General features: G+C 45.4%; 1 protein-coding gene across 3 annotated transcripts; it reads left to right on the top strand.

Annotated features, from left to right (window-relative positions):
* The first annotated feature begins 8,125 nt into the window (after positions 1–8,125).
* Positions 8,126–16,608, top strand: LOC112888706 (auxin response factor 19-like). Of its 3 annotated transcripts, none has more exons than XM_025954996.1 (14): positions 8,126–8,712; positions 9,283–9,401; positions 10,757–10,855; positions 10,935–10,991; positions 11,115–11,270; positions 11,350–11,434; positions 11,721–11,811; positions 11,943–12,107; positions 12,209–12,331; positions 12,546–12,621; positions 12,729–12,858; positions 13,447–15,335; positions 15,502–15,692; positions 15,961–16,608. In XM_025954996.1, exons 1-14 carry the CDS (start codon positions 8,628–8,630, stop codon positions 16,157–16,159), a joined length of 3,465 nt encoding a protein of 1,154 aa, XP_025810781.1. In that variant the 5' UTR covers positions 8,126–8,627; the 3' UTR covers positions 16,160–16,608. The 3 variants fall into 3 exon arrangements, with proteins under 3 accessions (XP_025810781.1, XP_025810782.1, XP_025810783.1); XM_025954997.1 differs by lacking the exon at positions 8,126–8,712 and adding an exon at positions 9,167–9,185; XM_025954998.1 differs by lacking the exons at positions 8,126–8,712; positions 9,283–9,401 and adding an exon at positions 9,957–10,324.
* The last annotated feature ends 391 nt before the right edge of the window (positions 16,609–16,999 follow it).

Genomic DNA, 16,999 nt, shown 5'->3' with positions numbered 1-16,999 from the left:
TAAGGCCCCCTGCGTGTACGTACGGTGAACACCGGACAACCAACCCGTCATGGCGTCACCTCACGGAAAAATGGATGCAGGATTCTTTTCCAAACGAAAAGGGAGCTGATGGATGGATATGCGGTAGCATAGGGTATATTTGGATAAGAGGGACTAACATAACATAACATATTATATGTTTGGATATCAATTAGGAAATTAGAAGTATTGAATATAGATTAATTATAAAACTAATTGTATAAATAGCGATTAATTTATAAGATGAATCTATTAAATCTAATTAGTTCATGATTTTACCATGTTGTGTTGCAGTAAGCATGCGCTAATGATAACGTCTCGTGAATTAGCCTCCGTTTATGCAATTGATTTTATAATTAGCTTTTATTTAATATTTTTAATTGATATCCAAATATCCAATTTGGTACAACTAAACTTCAGCCCGGATCCAAACAGGCGCTAAAGCTAAGGCTCAAGATAGATCAGCCACTAATTGAAGTGACTACTAATTGCAGCGGCCACCAGCATGATGAGACGACACCACTCCGGAAAAATAAAGTTAGAATAATATATACCCGCCCCGCCTTGTCAGTACCGCCGCATCATTGTTGCCCTCCCAGAAAAAATTACTTTAATTTGCGTATTATTACCCGTCACTGCTCTTACATTAGTGGTTAGCTCTGTAAAAGTGAGGTTGATCGGCAAAGCAAGCAAGGCAGCATCGCATGCTAAGCTCGGTCCGTGTCGGCGCGGCAAGAGTTGATAGATTGGGAGAACACAGGAGTCCATGTGTAGCGCATGCATGCGTATAGGGTAGCAGCAGCAGCAGCTTCCTCTTCCTCTGTCTGGGTCGCTATCGGCTCGTGCGGTTTTACAGCGACGTCGCTGTTGCTCGGGGCAGCCAGCCGGCCGGCCGCTTCATTTCCTATCGCCACTTCTCTTTTTTCTTAACAAACATGTCCTAGTTTTGTTCTTTAATTTGCACGTAGCACGAGCTAGCACAAACATGTTGTCTAATGGTAAAAAAAATAATTAGTTATTTTATTTGCACGTCGCTGCTACTCGGTTCTTCTTTCACGGGACCTGATTACTCAGTGGTGCTTGAATCCAAATGCTAATATCCAAAAGTGACGGATTTTATTGCAAAAATATCGCACCATTGTGCAAGTGATCCGTTCCGTTGTGGCTGACCTCCAACTCGGGTCGCTGAGAGCACGTGCAAACGATGTTGCGATCATTTTCTAATGGGAGAATTACGTAGGAAGTGTAACTTGATCAGTTATAACTTTGCTTCTTTTTATGCAACAACTTAGCATCAATAAAATGTTAATACTAAAAAAATATCCAAAATACCTAAAAAATACTAAAATTTAGCACTAAGTCTATGCAAATGTATGAGTGCTATTATATACTAAAATTTTGCATTCAACTTTAGCACATCGACTCTTATCCTTTCTATTAGAAAAAGAAAAAATGTTGTATATTTTTATATTTGTTTCTCCCATGCAGGTGCAGCCAAATAAAGCTAGCGGCCGGGACGCGTGCGTGCTTTTGTACGTGTGACGGTGTGAGAGCCCGACCGCACGGGCCGGGGGTATAGTAAGCAGCTTTCTGAAAAGTGACGAGGCCTGCCATAGTACTACTTATCCTTGCCATTAGAGATTACTCCTACATAATTGAATGCAATTTTCTGTTAACCTAGCTAGCCAGTAGTAGCTTCATTCGTTCCTGATATTTTGATCGCACGTCGTGGAAGCTAGCTAGAGGCTGTAATTGGTAAATAATTTTAAATTTTAGTCTAGATAAATTAAGGACCAGACTCTAAGGAGATCGGGCTCTAATCTTATATAATTTTGAGCTACAAATATTTAAAATTAAGTTGGATTGTGAACAGAGCATTATTATCATGATCTGTTACTTTGCCTAAAGCTAGTGCTCAATTATTACTCCAAGTTGCTCGAAAAAAAATTACTGCTCCTAGGTGGAGGAACGTAACGGAGACCGTTGTTAGCTCTAGAGACCTAATAACCGAGCATACACGCATCACGCATGCTGTGTCCTTTGGGAAATGATGATGTTGTGAGGTCGACATACAGTAGGAGTACGTACGCGCGATGCACTCATTGGCAGTTTGCGTACAAGTACCACCGTATCTTTGAGACTTTGACGGTCACGGGTAGCACGCAGCTTATGTGTACGGATTGCCCGGGCCGGACACTTCATTTTTCGATCGATCTCTACGTCGTGCAGTAGCACATACCCGGTGAAGATCGATCGCTCGCTGCCTAGCCTCTCTGTAATCGATCGCTCCCAGTGATGGATCGAAATGGAAGGAGGAGCCAGCACTGACGACAACCAACGCAGCGGAAGGGGCGAGACGACGACGATGATGTGCCCGAGCGCCAGGCAGGGGAAAATGGCCCATCCCGGCCCTTTGCGATGCGCTGCCGCTACTGGTGCGAGGGCGGGCGACGCTGCGCGTGCTGCACTGTTGGTCTGTTGCTGCTCGCAGCTCGTCCCTGGGGCTCGAATGCCGACGCCGGGCGGGCAGGCAGAGGCCGCAGCGCAGCAGCTACGGCCCTCGCACCTCCCTCGCCTCGCACGCCCTCATCCGTCGCATCTACTCATCACCTACGTCTTGTTCTGCTCCCTCCGCCTTGAGGAACCACGCTCTCCCCCTCCACGCCGCTGCTGCGGCGGCTACCCTTCGTGGCGTCAGCCTATGCCCAGGGCCCCGGCTGCCCATCCTCTCTCTCTCTCGCCTCGCCAAACCTTGGTCATAATCTCAAAACATGCCCTCGGATCTCGGGTCGCGGGGCAGGTCCGGATGGAATCTATGCCTTTTCCGCAGTTTATACCTGCACCCTTTCTACTGCTAATATAAGCAATATAATACTAGCACATACACTCCTCTAGGAGCAGAAAGCTCCGACCCCTTTTTGATGATGATGGGGTGGGAAAGCATGCGTCATGACGACTCCACGCCGGAACCGAAAGAAGGCGTCAGAATACATGCTGCATACCATGCCGCTGGCCGCCTGGGAGCTCCACCGGAACCTTCTCCTTGATCTCGCCGGTTTTCTTGCTAATCCGACGCCACAGATAAGATAAAGAGTGACGCTATCCTTCATATAAAATTTCGACTCCTCTTTGGTTCCAAATTTGTGCTGGCCTCTTTGGTACGCCAATTGCAAGGGGGCGGCAATGGAATGAATCTTGGAATGATGTCCCTGCTTGCCTTTTCCGATCCGTGCGTGCTGCTCCAATATGCATCCCGTACCAGCAGGTTGGTGACGGTTCAGCCGTCCCAAGCGGCCAGCCAGCCCGGACCTGACCTTCTTCAACTTTGCATCGCATGCAACTTGGAAGCAAGCAAGCAACGCAATCATCTGAAAAACCTAGCTTGAGAATACCACCACTCTAGTAGCAGCACGCAGGTGGACCAGAATACCAGATGGGACGACTTGGCACGGGCCCGGAACAAAAGTCAGACGGGCGGCCGGCCGCCTAGCTGCACATGGCTGGCTCGGCGTATGTATCTACTGGCCCGGCCCCATGCCATGCCAACGCCATCCGGCTGATCATTCTGTTGGGTGGTGGCAAGCAACGCAAAGGCATCCTCCACATGCATGACGGCCTCACATGGAATGCCCATGCCCATGCATCTTCTCCCATCGATCGCGATCGCTAGGTACCCAGCCGGCCACTGCTGGGGCCGGCACATACGTACAGTAGAGCACCCACCCCAAGCTACAAATACGTGTATACACCACAGTACATGCTGTAGTATGCTACAATGCACAAACAACTACGTACAAGTTAATGGTGCTGGCATTATGCATCTTGATCCTCATATTAATTGGTGAAATGAAAGGTGCTCTGATTGCTGAGAGCCTGCGACTCATAGCTCAAGTTGCTTAATTGTACTCAAGTTTCCTGCAATAATGTCTTGGTACTGCGGCTGTATACTCTACGTGGAGGCTCTAGGGTACGCGTAGGTGACTGCACGCTGCACCGCGGGCCCGGTCAGGGTGCTGACACGAATGTCCACGTAGTGAAACGGAAAAAAGAGAGCGAGCGAGCTTCGCCGGAGTCCCGTCAGTCCCGACAGGAATCCTCGCCACCCGGGCCACCTGGTCAAACCCCGCGGGCCCACAACGCGCATTTTCGGGGCGCCGGGCCCACGCCCTCGTGCTTCCCCCAGCACGCAACAAAAATGGTTTCTACTGTACTGTTCGTACACAGTATAATACTAGGGCGTGGCACGGTGGCGTCCGTGATAAAGAACTGGACGGCGTTCATCAGCATCCGATGGCGCAGCACGGACGGGCGTGATGTAGAGAGGGGAGGATCGCACGGCGGGGAAGCCGCCCGCGAGCAGATGGCCTCTGGGGAACCGCAGAGGCCAGAAGCCAGCACAGCACGTAGTAGAGTGCCTCGGTTTTTTTTAAAAAAAAAGCTGCTAAAAATAGACGAGCCAACGAGCATGAACTGCAAAAGGAGAAGGAAAAAAAACTTTTGCAGTACGGTCGCTGTCATGGGTGTGGTGTCCCGTGGGCCCGACAGACACGGCAGCGACCACGTCAGCAACGCATTTCCGTGGACAGGATAGGACTTGGACGTCCTGGGTTTAGGGAATGTGTTTCCAAGTGGAGACCTGTTTTTCAGGAGGATTAAGTTTGGAAAATAAGGGGTTGAGTCCCTCTCTGAATCCTGAATTGCGTCGTCACTTGATCTGTTAAGTCGGAGCTGTGGTGGCTCCTCAGTGGTTCCTGTCCGTAAAAATCAAAACGACTAACAATTTATTATTAGGAGACAGAGAGAGTACTCTTCAAAAAGTATACTGTGATTCTTACTAAAGAGTTAAAATCCTAGAGTTGTTAAGTTGCTTGGCGATTTGGATTGTAGCTAAGCATGGGCTCTTCTCGCGCTTACATGCGGGTCATGCAGCGGGAGGGGAGAGAAAAGATGGAGGAAAAAAAAAAGGCAAATAGTTAGCTGCAGTGACACGGTGAGTATCAGTGTGCGCCACAATCTTAGAAGGTACTTTCTCTGACCTAAAATAAGTGCATTTCCTTTTTAATGTGCACGCGCATTTAATTGCTGGATATTTTTTCCTTACCAAGGTTTGTATGCATTTATTGCCGGATTTTTTTTCCCTTCCCAAGCTTTGATGCATTAATGTGCATGCGACATATTTTGCTAATTAACAAATTTAATTAGCGGCACCTTGGTTTATTCTAATGACTACTCTGTAGTACTAATCTGTCTAAAAAAATCCTAAAAGAATACTCATGTTGGGACGTGCTAGATGAGAGTGGAGCGTTGGACAGTTACAACCCGGCGTACTAGCCTACACTATTGGATCAAAGCTCTCTTCTTTTTCAGTTGTTGAACAGTACTAGGATGAACAGCCGTTTGCTTGGATTCCGCAAATAATCCGAGGACGAACAATGAGGGCCTTTGTCCACGTTGTCATTTGTGTGTCAGGTAAGAATGAAAATGCCACAAGCAAAGCGACCTCCAAAAGCCAAGCCCGGAAAAGCGCGGGCGTGAGTGGCTCGAGCAAAACGAGGTCCTCGACGGCGACGCAAGTGGATGCACGAAGCGTCCGCGCCATGGCACTCGCGCCCGTGCGGCGGCCGGGCGTTCACACCACACGCACGGGGGTCAGCACGACAGAACGATCGCAGGGGATCCCCAGCCAACCGGCGACGCGGTCGTCGGCCGTACCGAGCTCGCCACGTGCCGTGTCCGCCGCGGGCACGCCGGTCCCGGGATGCTTTGCGGCCGACGATGATGTGGGCCGCGCGCCGTGCCTTCCTGTCTCCGCGTGCTTCTATTTCTGCCGAGGGTTCGTTGGTTTTTCGTATTTAGGGACCGGTAATTCGGTTAGGCCGAAGATCCTACTGGTACCAGTGCATGACCACAAATATAGCAGCCTGACTCCGCTAAATTTAAAATATGTACCGGTAGTCTTAATAATCAGCTGATTCTAAAGTATCAAATGGCCGTTACGTGTTCGACCGTTCTTTCTTTACAAAATGATAACCATATCTGCTCGTAGTTTCTATTTTCTAGCTTATTTTGCTAAAATCAATTATAATATGTAAACTCTACGGCTACAAACAGAACATGTTACGACGAGAAATTATGCTCCAACCTAAACCTTACGCATATCGACGTCGCAGATTACATATAATGTAGCCATATACCACTAGTCAAACAATCTGATTAGACAGTCAAGCCACTTTAACCCATCAACCTGACGACACCATTAGCGAGCACTTAATGCCTAAGAGCAGGTACAATAAGTCCTAGTCAGCTGGCTATAAGCCTTATTTTATTATATTTATGCTGAGGTGGAGGAGAGAAGAGAGAAGAGAGAGAAGGAGCTGGCTGTAGGATAGTAGCCAGCTCATAACTGGCTATAGCACAAATTTCCATACTGAGGTGAGAGAATGAGAGTATGCAAGTGGGTCTAATATTAATTACACAACACTCTTTTAGCCAACATAATAGCCAATCTATTATATTTGTTGACTACAATATTAACTTTAGATGACATAGCAGACTCCTGTAGTCGGTACAATATTAACTTTATATGACATAGCAAACTCCTGTAGTCGGCAGCAGGCTAAACTATTGTTCTTGCTCTAAGGACGCCGATTTGCCCTAGGCACAGGTTAGCTTCCTAGGCGAAGGCAATCATGCTCCTAATAATCACAATAATATTCCCCCTCCCATGGCAGCTGCAAGATGCCCTTTGTTTTTAACAAAAGATGGAGAGGGAGGGAGGGAGAAGGTAACCTTGTTAATTCCAAGTGGGTGGTTAGTTTAGGGCGGAGCACATGGGGGAGGGGTTGATCCGAGCGGATCAATGATGGAGCTGGTGAGGTGAGGCCACAGCAGATTAGTTGGCCGCTGCAGATGCATGCCCGGGTTCCCGGCTTTGCTTTGGCTGCCATCCCCAATTATCGAGGCCCACGCCCTTTGTGTGTGGCCCACCCAGCCGTGCATGAATATTCGGCTTTTGAGCCTAGCTACAAAAATGAGAATAGGTTTGGTGAAACTTGAAAGGCACTGGTTTTTAAATTGCAGAACCTAGAAATTTGAGTATTTTAAAGGGGTTATTGGAACAAGGCTGCAGATAACATGGAATGTGTCTCATGTTTTGTTCACTGCAGAACAACGGTCTGTGTCATCTTGTGTTGGGGTTGAACTAGTGGCCCTTTTGTTTTTCTTTGGCAAGGCTTACCTTTTTTTTTATATACAAGGGCAAGGCTTGCCTTCTCCATTTCCTTTTACTATTTGGGGGGAAGAGAAAAAAAGTTTTTCTTTGATCCTTGGGTTTCCACTTTCCTGGTTGACTTTTCATGTGTTGTTACTTTGCAAGTACGTTCATGGATTAAAGCAGTTTTGCACTAACACGGTGACTTCTATTGCGTACAGGATGTGGTTTTGTTCTTCCTTGTGTTATTGCCATCACGCCTGGTCCCCCTCACCTAACCTGCCAACTCATCCAGCCAGTGTGGTAAACCTTCCAGTGCCATGGTCAATGTTAGCGGCTACGACTATCCACGTACTAGGACGTGTGAGTTTGGAAGGGCTTTTTTGGCATACAAGCACACGTTAATGGTTCTATTAGCAATATATCGCTGGAGGGTGAAACGGATAAGTAAAGTTGAGTTCACTTTAACTTTCGAGGATCAAAAAAGGTACGTACTCCTACTTGAACGGGAAGGAACAAGTTACTGGATCAACGTACAACAACAACGACAAAAGTATCTAGCGAAAACAATTAAAGTCAAAGGACAGCCTGAGGTCAACTAGGCCGTGGAGGTTAAACTCGACCAATAAGATTGTTCGAATATTTCACATTTTATTTAAACTTTTGAGAAGTATAAGATGATTGTTCACGAAATTTATTGAAAATGATTGTTTTCTATCTAGTGGAGGAAGATTATCACACCGTGAACAAGAACAAGAAGTGATAAAGAAAAACCGAGGGGAAAAAAATGGAAGGTCCCACACGCACAAAGAACAAAACGGGAGGATAGTAAAAACCGGGCAGAAAGAAAGAGGCGCAGCTGACCTCCCCCCTCCGTCCTCCCTCTGTCCCTCCTCTCTCTCTCTCTCTCTCCTCACACACAAACAATTAGGAAAAAAAAACTTTTACTTCCCCGAGGCCAGCAGAAGCACACCCAAAGCAAACAAGAAACGGCGCAGCGCAGAGGAAGCAGAGGAAGGTTTTCAACAGAGGAGAGAGGAGAGAGAAGCACACCGCAGCATCAGCAGCGCCCTACGCGGATACCCACGCCTCCCCTCCATCCCTCTCTCTCTCTCTCTCTCTCTCTCTCTCTCTCTCTCGCCCTCCCTGGCCTAGACAAACAAGTCTTTGGTCTTCGTGTTGGCCGGTGTTGGCCTTGGCTGCCTTCTTGTGCTCGCTTCCTCCCCCGCCCCGCCTGCTCCCCTGTCCCTCCCGTGTCGGAGGGGACACGCGCACGCGCGCGCGCGGTCGTGTGGGACGGGCCTGCTCCGGCGCCGGCCATGCGTGGGGCCCGCTGAGCTCACTAGCTCGCCGGCGAGACTAGCGCTTCGGTTGCGGGCGGGTGGTCGGAGACTAGAAGATGATCAAGCAGCAACAGCAGCCGGCGAGCTCCATCGGGCCGCAGGCCGCCGCCGTGGCGGCAGCGGCGGCGAGCGGATGTGAAGGTAGGAGCTTTGGTAATGGCGGGGAGGGAATGGAATGGAATAGTGCCGTCTTGTTTTTGCTATTTGGTCCCTGATATATCGAGTTATTGCGTGATGGAATTGGAAAGTGCCTTTTGTTTTTCCCCTGGACCTTTGGGCGTCGTTGCTGCTGTAGCAAGGGCGCGATTTTTCCAATGTATTTTAAACGTTTGGGTTTCTGTGATTTCTGGATAGTCAAGGGGTACATGTGCGAAAAAGACGTCGCCGGCCGGTCGCGTTCGTCGCCGGAGGCCGGCGGAGAACAGTGCGAACGTGGACAAAAGTGCACGATTATTCTGCATTTAAGCCCCTCGGCGTCTCAGAAATCTCAGAAGACCAATCTGGCGAGCTAGGAGTGTTCCAAGTTTCTTTTTAAAGCGTTGATCCTTGAGAGGGCAGCCATGGCGGTGGCCGGTTGGCGGCGTCATGGAAGACGCCAAACGACGGTCGAATGGGTCGAATGCATTTCTGGGTCCCCGTGTTTTCGGCGGAATTTGGGGGAAAAAGTTCCCCCTTTTTTCTTCGGTTACTGATGCTGCCGTTGTACTGCAGGGGAGAAGAAGCCGCCGGCGATCAACTCGGAGCTGTGGCATGCCTGCGCGGGGCCGCTGGTGTCGCTGCCGCCGGCGGGCAGCCTCGTCGTCTACTTCCCCCAAGGCCACAGCGAGCAGGTGAAGCCCCTTCTCTGAGCGCCCCCGTGCTTGCTAGTGCCGATTCATGGCTCCTTGGTTGCCCACTTCTTTTGCGATATTTTTTGTGAGTTTTTCCATGTGGTCAGACTTGTTCATGTGCAATGACTTTTTAGATGCTTTCTAGTTGGCAAATTTTGCTTTGATGTATGCGTGAAAACATTTTAGTCCTTGAGGGCCCTCTGAGGTCTTGACAGGTGAAGATTTGTTTCTGTCAAATTTTAATTGCTAAAAGTATCAGGGATGTGACTTGATTTGCTGTTCTTCATTTTGCTGAGTGGTGGTGCCAGTTAAATTGATGGAATCTTTCGCTGTTTATAGTGCTTAACGCTATTAGAGTATATGTTTTATATCATAAATTTATTCCTCCGAATGTTTCATTAATGACTTTTTTAAAGCATATTTGTTCTGTATTTCAGACCCTTGTTCCATAATATGATTATTTTCCGTTTGTTTTGCAAGATCCGTACTACCTCGGTACATTTGTAATAAGAATTCATTTAATATGAATCGGCTACCTGGCAGAGAAAGGGAGGGAGAGAGGATATGCTGTGTGAATAAGCTGTGTCTGTAATACCTGTTCAGTTGGTTGCTAGTATTTTTGCTTTGTTTCCTGCCATTTTTTTTGGCTTATGGCCAAAGTAGTTGGGAGTAATGGGCCTACTGCCCCCACTCTTTTTATGGGTTTCTGGTGTGCTGCTCCATTCCCTTGCTTCTTCGTTTGGTGGATGAAGCAACCAAGTACGATGGAATTTCTAGCTGTTATAGGTGATGTGTTCAGTAACCTCTGTTGCAACTTTCGTGGATTTGGCACCAAAGAAGCTTGTTTGGAGCAAGTTTAGAGGATGGGTCATCACATGTTTGGATGTGGAAAAGATTCTCCGTCTGAATGCAAGCACTGGGAGGTGCCAATTTTGTTTTTCCCTTTCCTTTCTGCTCAATGAAAGAAAATAGAACCTTTTCAGTTATGATTGGTAGCTGGCTTCATCGCACATGGTGGTTTTAATAGCTATTCGATGCAATGTATCTACTTGTGTTTTGTGCTGCCAAATCCCAACCACTTTCCATCACAACTTTCTCATTTGGCTTGTAGAGGGTATCGTTTTACTGGTGTTCAGATACTTTCAACCTGGTTAAATTGTCTTCACTCAGCTGCTTTTTTTTTCTTGTATACTTATTTCATTCTTGATTGCCCACGATACTATGTAAATTTATGTCTGCGTTATTCAGAAGGAGATTTTTCTATTATTCAGAAGGAGATTTTTCTATCTTTTTATCTCAGCAGACTATGCTTGAGTTGTTTCGAGTCTGAGATTTATACTTGTTTCTTATTGCAGGTTGCTGCTTCTATGCAAAAGGATGTTGATGGACATGTTCCGAGCTACCCAAATCTTCCATCAAAGTTGATTTGCCTTCTGCATAACGTCACTTTACATGTAATATGCAGCTATGCCTCATTTTATTGTCTTCTGCTTGATCATTTATGCTAAAAGGATCTTTTTGGGGGTTTCATAGGCGGATCCAGAAACAGATGAAGTATATGCGCAAATGACTCTTCAGCCAGTTACTTCAGTAAGTATCCAGTGCCACGCCTGGTTTGCCATCCAATCCCCCCCCCCCCCCCCTTCATTTCACCTTTTGTTCACGTATTGACCAAGGTTTCTGTATTTCAAATTGATTGTGAATGACGATCAGTATGGAAAGGAGGCATTGCAACTATCAGAGTTAGCTCTGAAACAACCAAGGCCTCAAACAGAGTTCTTCTGTAAGACACTGACTGCAAGTGATACAAGCACTCATGGAGGTTTCTCTGTGCCTCGTCGAGCAGCTGAGAAGATATTCCCACCCCTTGTATGCAAAGATTTGAGTCCACATGATTTTGAGCATTTTCTTCATCATTGCAATCAAAAGTACTCACATCCTTCTTTAGGACTTCTCAATGCAACCACCCGCACAAGAGATACAAGCCAGGGATCTACATGATAGCACATGGACATTCCGTCACATATATCGAGGTAAAAGGGTGCAGCATCAAGGAAATCTTTTGGACAGAAATTATATGATCAGTACCTTAATGGAGTTTTGCATGTAATTTTTGATGTCTTTGTTGAATACTTGTGGTTAGTTATGCTCACATTCATTTCTGAATGCATTTGGCAGTCGTCTTCTTGTGCATTGTAGCTCTTGTGCACAAATTTGAAAAATAAATTTCCATACAAATTTTTTTACATGATCATATCTTTTTCGTACATATAGAAACTTCTCAGGATGTTTAACCATCCCATCTTTTGGAATGAACAGGTCAGCCAAAAAGACATCTGCTTACCACTGGCTGGAGTCTTTTTGTGAGTGGCAAGAGATTATTTGCTGGTGATTCTGTGATTTTTGTTAGGTACAGCACAGCTTCTGATACCTTTGAAGTTTGCTCTAAAAAAAATCATCAGAGGTCAAAACTGGTTTTTCCATTCATGGTTTATTCAACACTGACTATTCCTCTTTGATTTTGTTGTTATATTTTTTTAGGGATGAAAAGCAGCAACTTCTACTAGGAATCAGGCGTGCTAACAGACAGCCAACTAACATATCATCATCCGTCCTTTCAAGTGACAGCATGCATATAGGAATTCTTGCTGCTGCAGCCCATGCTGCTGCGAACAATAGCCCATTTACCATATTTTATAATCCTAGGTGAGCTCTGACTTGACTTAATGTCTAATATTTACTATACATGAGCTTATTCCTAGTGAATGCTCTGTCAAAATCTTAACTTCAAATTTTGTATTTTTCAGGGCCAGTCCTACAGAGTTTGTTGTACCGTTTGCTAAGTATCAGAAGGCACTCTATGGTAATCAAATATCTTTAGGAATGCGCTTCCGCATGATGTTTGAAACTGAGGAATTAGGCACAAGAAGGTATATGTCACTCGCTTTAGTTTTTTTTCTGCTTCAAGTTTCTTGATTACCTCATTTTTTTCAATTTCCCTTTTTTAACAAATGAAAAATGGTTTTTGTGGTCCTTTCGTATTATTACTAGAAACCAAATCTAGCTGTTTTGTCAATGATGGGTTCTGAATATTCTTTCATATCTCCAGTCTTTTTCACATTCCTTTATGTTGACATTTTGTAGGTACATGGGTACAATAACTGGCATAAGTGATCTAGATCCAGTAAGATGGAAAAACTCGCAATGGCGCAACCTACAGGTTGGTTTTCTAGTTAATTTGTTGCATCCTATGAATTACGCTTTCCCCTTCTCGGTAGCTGGTACGGAGATTCTTTTTTGACCTAAGGAGGTTGTGTTTTTCAATAGGTTGGCTGGGATGAGTCTGCAGCTGGAGAAAGGCGGAACAGGGTTTCCATCTGGGAAATTGAACCAGTTGCTGCTCCATTTTTCATATGCCCTCCACCATTTTTTGGTTCAAAACGTCCCAGACAGCTAGGTATGCTTTGGTGCTTACATCAGCACTAATTAAATAGCAGGATTTCTTTTCTGTTTCTTAGAGAATTTGGTAGATCAGGGACACTTTGTCAAGCTTCAGTTACTACATCCTTGGGACTACGACCTTTAGGCTGTAGTCAATGTAGTGATCATGTCAATCTTTCATGTGCGTTATATAAGGTTATAGTATATGTTTATTATGTTTCTGACATGACCATATGCCATAAATTGGTGATACAAGTCTTATGTGCACATCCTTTTTTTTAATGTGGTCGTATCTAAGTAGCTCAAAGTTTTTAATTCCTTTTAGAACAGATAACATAATGAAACTAGGAGGCATGTACGATATCACTTTCGAACAGTAAACATTTATAAGTAAACTTATGAGGTTTTAATATAGCTAGACTAGCAAAGTAAATGGAACCAAAATTTGATTCTGGGTAATCTTGTTTCAGTTATAGCTGAGCTATTCATGGAATTCTGTATTTATTTTTGAGTTTCAAGAGTAGTTCTGATTCCTGACACATAAGGATGAATTGAAGTTATAGTATGCACGTGTAATGAATGATCCCCACTGTGTACTTGGCAGATGATGAGTCTTCAGAAATGGAGAATCTCTTAAAGAGGGCGATGCCATGGCTCGGTGAGGAGATATGTATAAAGGATCCACAGACACAGAACACCATAATGCCTGGTCTGAGCTTGGTTCAGTGGATGAACATGAATATGCAGCAGAACTCCTCATTTGCAAATACAGCAATGCAGTCTGAGTACCTACGATCACTAAGCAACCCCAGCATGCAAAATCTCGGTGCGGCCGATCTCTCTAGGCAGTTATGCCTGCAGAACCAGATTCTGCAGCAGAACAGCATTCAATTTAGTTCTCCCAAACTTACTCAGCAAATGCAGCCGGTCCATGAGTTGTCCAAGGCAACACTCCCTCTGAATCAGCTTGGTGTGAGCACCAAACCGCAAGAACAGACTCAAGATCCCAGCAATCTGCAGAGGCAACAACAGTCCATGAACCAACTACTTCCATTGAGCCAATCTCAAACCAATCTTGTCCAGGCTCAGGTGATTGTCCAGAATCAAGTGCAGCAGCAGCAACCACAATCCATGACTCAAAATCAGCAAGCATCTACCAGCCAGCCGCAGCTCCTGCACCATCAGCAGCAGCAGCAGCAGCAGCAGCAGCAGCAACATCAACAACAAAAGTTGCTACATCAACAGCAGCAGCTTTTACTTCAGCAGCAGCAATTGCAGCAACAGCAGCAAAATCAGCAACAACTAAATAAGATGGTTGCACAAGTGCCAAATCTGGCAGCTCAGCAGCTGCAACTGTCTGATCAACAGCTTCAGCTGCAACTGTTACAGAAATTGCAACAGCAGCAGCAGTCTTTGCTATCACAACCAGCTGTTACTCTTGCACAACTACCTCTAATCCAAGAGCAGCAAAAGTTGATTCTTGATATGCAGCAGCAGCTGTCAAACTCTCAATCACTTTCCCAGCAACAAACAATGCCTCAACAAAGTACCAAAGTTCCATCACAGACACCACCACCACCACCACCACCACCACACATGCAACAAGAGCCACAGCAGAAGCTTCCGCAGAAGCATGTTGGGTTCCCTGATACATCACATGCTGCCATTCCTCCAGCTACATCAGTTAATGCCATTTCAGTATCTGGAAGTCCCTTGATTGCAAATGGCGCCACACATTCTGTACTTACCGAGGAAATCCCTTCCTGCTCAACATCACCATCATCGGCTAATGGTAACCATCTTGTTCAACCAATCCTCGGTAGGAACCAACAATGCGGCATGATCAACAATGAGAAGGTGCCACAGTCTACTGCCCCTATGTCAATACCAAGCTCCCTTGATGCTGTTACGGCAGCACCGAGATCGACTAAGGAATTGCCGAAGTTGAATTCTAATGTCAAGCAAAGTGTGATGGCTTCAAAGTTACCAAATCCAGGGCCTGTACCACAGAATTTGGTTAACAGTGCACCCCCGACGGATTATCTGGAAACAGCTTCATCAGCAACTTCAGTGTGGCTTTCCCAAACGGATGGACTTTTACATCAAGGTTTCCCCATGTCTAACTTCAATCAGCAGCACATGTTCAAAGATGCGCCACCTGAGACTGATATTCAGGGTGCAGATCCATGTAATAATGCACTTTTTGGAATAAACAGTGATGGTCAGCTTGGTTTTCCCATGGGAGCAGATGGCTTCTTGTCAAATGGAATTGATACTTCCAAGTATCAGAATCATATTTCAACAGACATTGATGGTAACTACAGGATCCCAAAGGATGGTCAGCAAGAAATATCGTCATCCATGGTTTCACAGTCATTTGGTGCGTCGGATATGGCATTCAATTCATTTGACTCTGCTATGAACGACGGTGGATTCTTGAACAAAACTTCTTGGCTGCCTGCTCCTCCTCTAAAGAGGAGAACATTTACCAAGGTTGGCACTTTTCTGTTTGTTTTACCTAAATCCAATATGTTACATTGAGTCTTAAATTTTTAGCAAAACATAATAGTATTTTCTGCTAGAACTGTTATAAACTGAAGCATATGCTGCTTTTACATTTTCATGTTGCCTCTTCTGTCTAACCTAGAAATTCTTGTAGGTGTATAAACGTGGAGCTGTTGGCCGGTCCATCGACATTAGTCAGTATTCTGGATATGATGAGTTGAAGCATGCTCTGGCTCGTATGTTCAGTATTGAGGGGCAACTTGAGGAACGGCAGAGAATTGGCTGGAAACTTGTCTACAAGGATCATGAGGATGACATCCTACTTCTTGGTGATGACCCATGGGAGTAAGTTCAGCTCTGTCTTATTGTACTTCAATATATTTAAAACAAAAAAACTCAGTCCGAAGTATCTAGTTTAGAAGTTCATACAAATATGGTAATGATGATCAATTTGTAAAACTGTTGTGTTTCTTCTGTAACTGGTACTGACGATATGGTATATGCTCAATAGGAATGATGAATTATAAATGAAAATATGAACAACCCTAAATGCATTCGTATTACTGACTGGCTTGCCAATGTTTTGTCCTAACAAATGCTATTGCTCATGCAGGGAATTTGTCAACTGTGTGAGGTGCATTAGGATCCTGTCACCTCAGGAAGTGCAGCAGATGAGCTTGGATGGTGATTTGGGGAACAACATTCTCCCTAACCAGGCCTGCAGCAGCTCAGACGGTGGGAACGCCTGGAGGGCTCGCTGCGATCAGAACTCCGGTAACCCTTCTAATGGTTCATATGACCAGTTTGAATGACCTAACCTGCCGGTCCATACATGCTGTGCTGTGCTGGTCCTAGTAGGCATCACCTGAACGGTGGTAGGTGAAAGGCGTGCATTGGCACAATGTTGTGTAGATGTGTTGCCAGTTTACATCCTTGAGAGCAAATGGCTCGATGGATTAGTAGTGTTTTTGTTCATATGTGTAGGTTTCTTCACATGGAAGAGAGGTAGGGATGGTAATTGAAGCTTACCTTAGGTGAAAGATGTACTATGAGAAAAGGCATGCTTGTTGTAAACACTGCTGCTTCGGCTATTTAGATGCCACTGTCAAAGATCTCCACGTATCTGAGCGTAATGGGAATTTCTTCGCTGACCATGTGCTCCTTCCAAGTGTACATCTTATTCAGGAATTGAATGAAAGAACTCTTGTATCAGATCAGACAAACACACATTTTCACTGAACTAGAGGGAATTGTGAGATTATCTTTAAGATGGCACAAACTTTACCAAGCCACAGATGGAGCTTCGAAAGTTGATCAATTACCGGTGAATAATCACAAGGTGACAAATAATGCTTTCCTTGATTTCCGTCTGCAGAAGATCACTCAAATCCAGGAATTTTGTGAAGTTGAGAACCTTTTCTCCCTTATTTCCCCCCGTCAGTTTCATTTAGGCCCAGATTGCAGCTCAGTTATGTTCCGGAGTCACAGATGGCTTAGCAATACTTGAGATCTCAGACAGTTGACAGTGGTAGGTCGCAAACAACACAGTCATTGCAGGCTGAAGCCACAGATTAGCATGAACACAAACAAATCAGGAAGCACCCAACCATTCCCAGAAGACAGGCAATAATTTGGCTGATTTTGGCAGTAAA

Source organism: Panicum hallii, chromosome 4 (assembly GCF_002211085.1).
Source record: "Panicum hallii strain FIL2 chromosome 4, PHallii_v3.1, whole genome shotgun sequence".
NCBI classification, from domain to species: Eukaryota; Viridiplantae; Streptophyta; class Magnoliopsida; order Poales; family Poaceae; genus Panicum; species Panicum hallii.
This window is presented reverse-complemented; position numbering and strand designations above follow the sequence as displayed.